The sequence below is a fragment of the Corticium candelabrum genome, chromosome 1 (assembly GCF_963422355.1).
Source record: "Corticium candelabrum chromosome 1, ooCorCand1.1, whole genome shotgun sequence".
Lineage (NCBI taxonomy): Eukaryota > Metazoa > Porifera > Homoscleromorpha > Homosclerophorida > Plakinidae > Corticium > Corticium candelabrum.
In genome coordinates, this window is record NC_085085.1 from 7,189,915 (window position 1) to 7,195,730 (window position 5,816).

Below are 5,816 nucleotides of genomic sequence, written 5' to 3' on the forward strand. Positions count from 1 at the left end.
CGATTATATAATTAACCCACATTAAAATTTGAAACAACATCGAAATCTCAGATTCTGAAAACATACTAATTATTACCCTTCCGATTTCATTCCTAACATAAATTAATGCAACTCCTAACAGGATCTGCCAACGTCAGAAAGACCATTTATATAGACACATTAATTTCAATAGAAAGCACTTCTTAGAATCAAATTACACTCTCCTAACAGTCAATCTTTATCAGTCTACGGAAACAGCCCGCCCGTTATCTTTCAAAACAAGACCCGGATTATCTGCATCTTGTTGTGTTACAATGTCCCGTATTTGGGTGCTTGATATGTCAACTACTTTACTGATAATCTGTGTAGCCACCAGAGCTTTTTCGTCTCCATTGTCGCAACTTGTAGTGAAAAGAAGGTTTATTGCATCGATCCAGAAAAACTATATATATATATATATATATATATATATATATATATATATATAATGTTCATACTTTTCGTCACTGCTATTAACCAACAAGTATCAAACTGCTGTAAGGCTCCGACATCCTTGGTGCGGGCTTTTGGACTTTATAGGGCGTGCATGCCATTTTTCTAGACAAAGAGCTACACTTGCACTGTAGGAAATGCGCCATGCAGAAGTCCCACTCTACATACTACTGACAGATTGGCTGACTAACCACGGCAAATTAGAAATACAAATAAAATACAGAAAATCAATATAGCCAAGGAGTTGTGGGATTCTGCTCTATAGTACCTTGAACGTGATGTCGCTTACTTCTATCTATTTGATGCCTGAGAAGTCGCTCAGGCTTGTTACAGTACTACAATGCTCTATTCAAAGCTTTCCTAGACTACCTACGCTCTCATAAATGTGTGCAGTGCTAATATCCAGTATTTCAGCAAGCAATGGTCACTTCGGTAAACCTAGATGTGTATAAACTATGAACAGCCTGGTAGAGAAATACCAATGTCATTGAACTGCTCATAAGATCAAATGTTCTGTGAATTGCACGTTGATTTAACTATCAGATACATATATGCCAGTTCAAACTTAATGTTTACAGCTTAATCAGAGATTTTGTTTCAAACTGCAGTACTTATTCGCTCCATGTGTAGTGCAAGCGCTTCCCACAAGGCTTTAATGTTGCCTGTTCCAAACCCAGTGGCTCCACAACGTTGGATGATTTCTATGAAGAAAGTATCTTGATCAAATAGAGGTTTGGTAAATGACTGCATCAAGTAGCGCCTTTGATTCGATGAGTTCTTTTCAGCATCTGCTCCCGTATCTAGGAGAATACCGCGAGTTTGAAGACCTCTTACGCTTTCTCCAACAGATTCAATGTCTTGTAATTTGCTAACCTGAAAACATGCCCCACAATTACCATAGCAACATTAGCAATGTATAATATTTCATAAAATCCTTCCTGCTATCTCATGAGCAATTTCTAGCCTTAAAATACCACCCGTTGCAGTTATGCAATCTTGTCCTTGTCAAAAATTAAATGTAAATTGAATGAATTTTAAAAACAAATTAAAGTTAACTGACAAATTGCCCAGTATAATCCATTATAAAACTAATAGTAAAGAGTTCTCATTTGCTTCCAAAATCTTGTTTTGGTAGTCTTTCTAAACTAAACAGTAAACTATCAAACAAATTGTCGCAGAAAACATAACCAAGGTGTACTGAAATCTAAAGAATCGAAAACATTGTAGTTATTCCGGCAAAGAACAGAAATGCAACAGTTTTACTGACAATTAATAACTATGAATAAAAAGAAAACTTTAGAAGACACCAGTGACCTAGTCACAAGAGAATAAAATGATTTGAAAAAAACACAAAGCCATGAAAGCAAGACACACTGTCACTTAATTCAACGTCTTAAAACTCTACTACTGTTCAAACACATAGATAAACTGCTTAACTAAAAGTGATGTCTCAAGTATACCCAAGACTGTATGTAATGCTACTAAGACCTATTGTTGCTTGCATTTCCTTACCATCGCACAACTCTCAAAGTACAAATCAATATCTCTCACTGCAATTTACAGACACAACTCATTGTACGAGAAAGTGACGGTGGACTAATTGCTTGCTGCTTGCACTAATCGTTAGCTAACAAGTAACATTTCTGCTATTAAAACAGTCTCCATTTGTTTACATAAACCTCATAAAACTTGCTATTTGTAGCACAGTGTACAAAGCATAGCATAGCTTAGTATAAGATGGCTATCAGCAGCAGCAGCAGCAAGGCCACAGCAACACAACAACAATGACCACAATGCCAACAACAGCAAACACGTGACTAACTGCAAGTGCTCACTAAAAACGTGTTCAATAATCAACTTGGCATATACGTTACTTTTAGGGTCAGTAATCGCAATTATTTCAATCCTGGTTTTCCTACTAGCTTTCATCGTTCTCCACAATCACTGTTGCATACACATCTGTAGTAATGCAATGTGTTACACTGTACAGTCGCTGACAACATTTTGACATACAGTTAACTGAGTTACAGAGTACATCCATTGCCAGGAAATAAACCTTAAAAGCACAGAGTATCCTAACGCAATGGCTGCTTACTAGCCTTGTCCTCTAAAAAATGCAAATGTGTTTCTCATGCCAGTGCCATTTATATGTAAACTGCAACCATAAACTTGTAGAACCTGGTGGGGCTCCACCCCATGCATCATCTTTATACAACACTAGATGTCCAGAACTCATCGGTCTAAAAGCCATGCAAAACCGACGTCTATCATGAGATAGGTGTCATCACAAGATAAACACAAAGTGCAATAACATTGCTGAAAATCACTGTACATACTGTGCACACCTAGGAAGTAATTACAATAATATTATTAATGTATCATACACAGCCCTGCCTGGACTAATCCTACCTATATACAACCAAGAGGCTACACTACCGTCTGTTAATTCACTCACTACAAACATGAGTAAATTCAAAACTCCTTCAAAGGTGAAAGCTACATACACACTTTCTCTGGAAAAACAATGTCTGACATGCAAAAGTGAAAACCTCAATTAAATAACAAGACTAACTCAGTGGCAAGAGCAAAGCTTAAGACGAGATCACCTAATCAACATTCGGGACACCATTTAAACATGCGATTTACTTGCAGAGTACAGGTAAATAGGCTACACGTCAATCAATGCAGCAAGCTGATTACTAAATCCTACACAAATTTTCATATGTTATGCAATGAGCAAGTGCCTCTAACAATTTCACACCATTAGAATTTTGGTATCTCAAAAACAATATCAATAAACAGTAATCGATATATGCAACTCAGTTAGTGCATGTAAAGTAAGATTGCCATGTGTGTGTGTGTGTGTGCTCCATCTTCCCAGGTCAGTGCACGGCAGGTCTAACAGAGACATGCCAACTACCAAGGCTGCAACACTTAGAAGGACACAATTCAGCTAACACCTCAGTCCCACATACTTCCACTCTATGGTATGAATAACTAAATAAGTAATACAGTATAGTTACTGAAAAATGGCTTATCTGTTTATGAAGATTTTAGTCTATAAATGCCAGCTGAATGCTTAGTGACACAACCATATTTGGTTATCTTGCCTCAATTACCAGAATCTGCAACAAGATCTGAGCCGTGACCAGTGTGGTAAAGTTAGCCATTCTAATGAGCATAGTAAGCTACATGGAGTCACTCCAGTTTAAATGACAAAATACCACACAGTAAATATAGGTTATCGTATGATTAGCGTGCCATTTGGCTTAAACCAGCATGAGGGGTGGGGTTATTACCCGAGGCAAAGCCTTGGATTCTAGTTAACCCTTCTCTGAGTGTTGGTAAAAGCCATATACAGTAGCACGTTTTTTAATCATAGATAAGTAATTTATACTGTGGTCACGTGACATGTATATATAACTGAGAGTGCAATATTAACCGGAAGCAACTTATTGCATGCCTGCTTGTTGCACATCACGTGACCATGGTAGAACAATGTATATGACAGCTACATTCTGCTAGTACTGTACCAACTTTCTAGTCAATACAATAAGATACCTAACGTGAGCTCTAAGTGTTCAGAGACTGTAAAAGACCAATAGCAACTTATATCTGATGTGAGCAAACGCACTTGAAAGATATATCTCTTTGATTATGAGAAACCAAGCAAAGCAAGGTGATGTCCTAACTATGTGGAACATCTAGTCCAATGCAGATAAAGTTGTCTTTGTGCATGAAATAACATGATTTATGAAATAGTAGGCAAGCATGATACAAGCAACTACCAAAAACCTTTCTTGTTCATTAGTATGTACACAAGATCGAGCTAAACTCTCATGCCGGTAATGTATGATAAGTGCACTATAATAGTATACATTGGTCTGAACATTTTCAGCAAGTAGTATCATACAATCTTGACCCACCAAGTAAGGAAACCTTGTCATAGAAAGAAAACCACGAGGTTTCATGCATTCACATAAAATTAGTTTTACTTAGTCTAAAATACATACCAGTTCATAGTACTCTGTAGGAGGTTGTATGAAATCCACTCCTGTTGTCCTCAACTGATCCATAGCTTTAAATATGTTTGTCGTGAGAAGCCCAATGTGCTGTACTCCTGGTCCTCTATGTTGCTGCAAAAAAGTGGCCACTTGGTTTGGTCCGCTTCCTGACAGAGGTTCAGCAATCACAAATTTGACATCACAACTGTCCTCACTTGTTAGGGGACACTGAAGCCCAACCTCACTGCAATGCCGATATTGTAAAGCCAGTAGGTTAAGTCCCGTATCTGCAGTAAACATTGAAAGACCTTCATCCGTTTCCACTGAATTAATTCGAAATCGTTTGAAATTCAAACACTTTTCAAACCATTCCAAAACCGATGTAGAGGTTCCGGGATCTACAGCTACGGTAATATGGTCGACTTGGATGTATTTCTCAGAAACTGGCGATTTCAGACACTGACAACAGTGGTCACTGCACTGAGTAAACGTAAACTGTAAATTTCCAACTGGACAACTAATAGTTACACTCTCTCTTCCATCACCACTGGTTCGACACACGGCAATACCATTCATTTCGATTTTTGAAATAAAAGATTTCAAAGCTCCTTCGTGAAATATTATTTCAGCAAGCGTGTCATGTGACAAACCATCCACTTGCGTGAATATGAAGACAATCCGGCCTTCAACTGCCAAGAAGTCGTGTCCATTTCCTATACTAGTAACTTGAAGGCCAAATTTTAATCCAATCTCTAAGCTACGGCGCCTAGCATCACCACACAAAAATCGCAAACGATATAGCCGCATCCGGGAAGTTCTCTTGTTGTTATTTATCACGTGGTTATTGCGTTGTACAGTGCACCCACGCATGCGTGGCCAATCTGACACCGCCTCAGCTATCGCGCGAAATTCAAATGTCCTCTGTCGAATAACGCTGAAAATATGTATGATTCTTTACTAATAGTTGAGCAGCTGCCACGCACGGAGATTAGTTAAACTACCTTTAGTTCGTCAAACGGATTGACTCAACGAACTTGTACGCGAGTTTATCGCCATTCCGTCTCGAGTTTGGTACGTACAGCCTCGGTTTCTCCTCTGAGGATACATTACGGCAACGTGAAGATTTCTGTTAGACAAAATCTGTATATTTCACTTTGTTTCTGTGGAATGTTGGAAGAAGGGTCCCAAAAGGGGTTGTGCTTGAAACGCCATACTTCCACGTGACAACGATCACATGCCTCCAGCTTTCTTGTAGACGTACACCGAACACTGTGCTACAAATCTGTTAAGACAAATTTGGCTATTACCGTTCTGTACTCGAAATCCACACCACTAAAGTTT

At 38.4% G+C, this 5,816-nt stretch overlaps 1 protein-coding gene across 1 annotated transcript; it reads right to left on the reverse strand.

Annotated features, from left to right (window-relative positions):
- Nucleotides 1–854: 854 nt before the first annotated feature.
- Nucleotides 855–5,282, reverse strand: LOC134185440 (4-hydroxyphenylpyruvate dioxygenase-like protein). Its single transcript, XM_062653230.1, has 2 exons — nucleotides 4,485–5,282; nucleotides 855–1,344 (listed from the first exon to the last, which is right to left on the reverse strand). The coding sequence occupies exons 1-2, from the start codon at nucleotides 5,280–5,282 to the stop codon at nucleotides 1,069–1,071; spliced, it is 1,074 nt and encodes a 357-aa protein (XP_062509214.1). The 3' UTR covers nucleotides 855–1,068.
- Nucleotides 5,283–5,816: the final 534 nt, after the last annotated feature.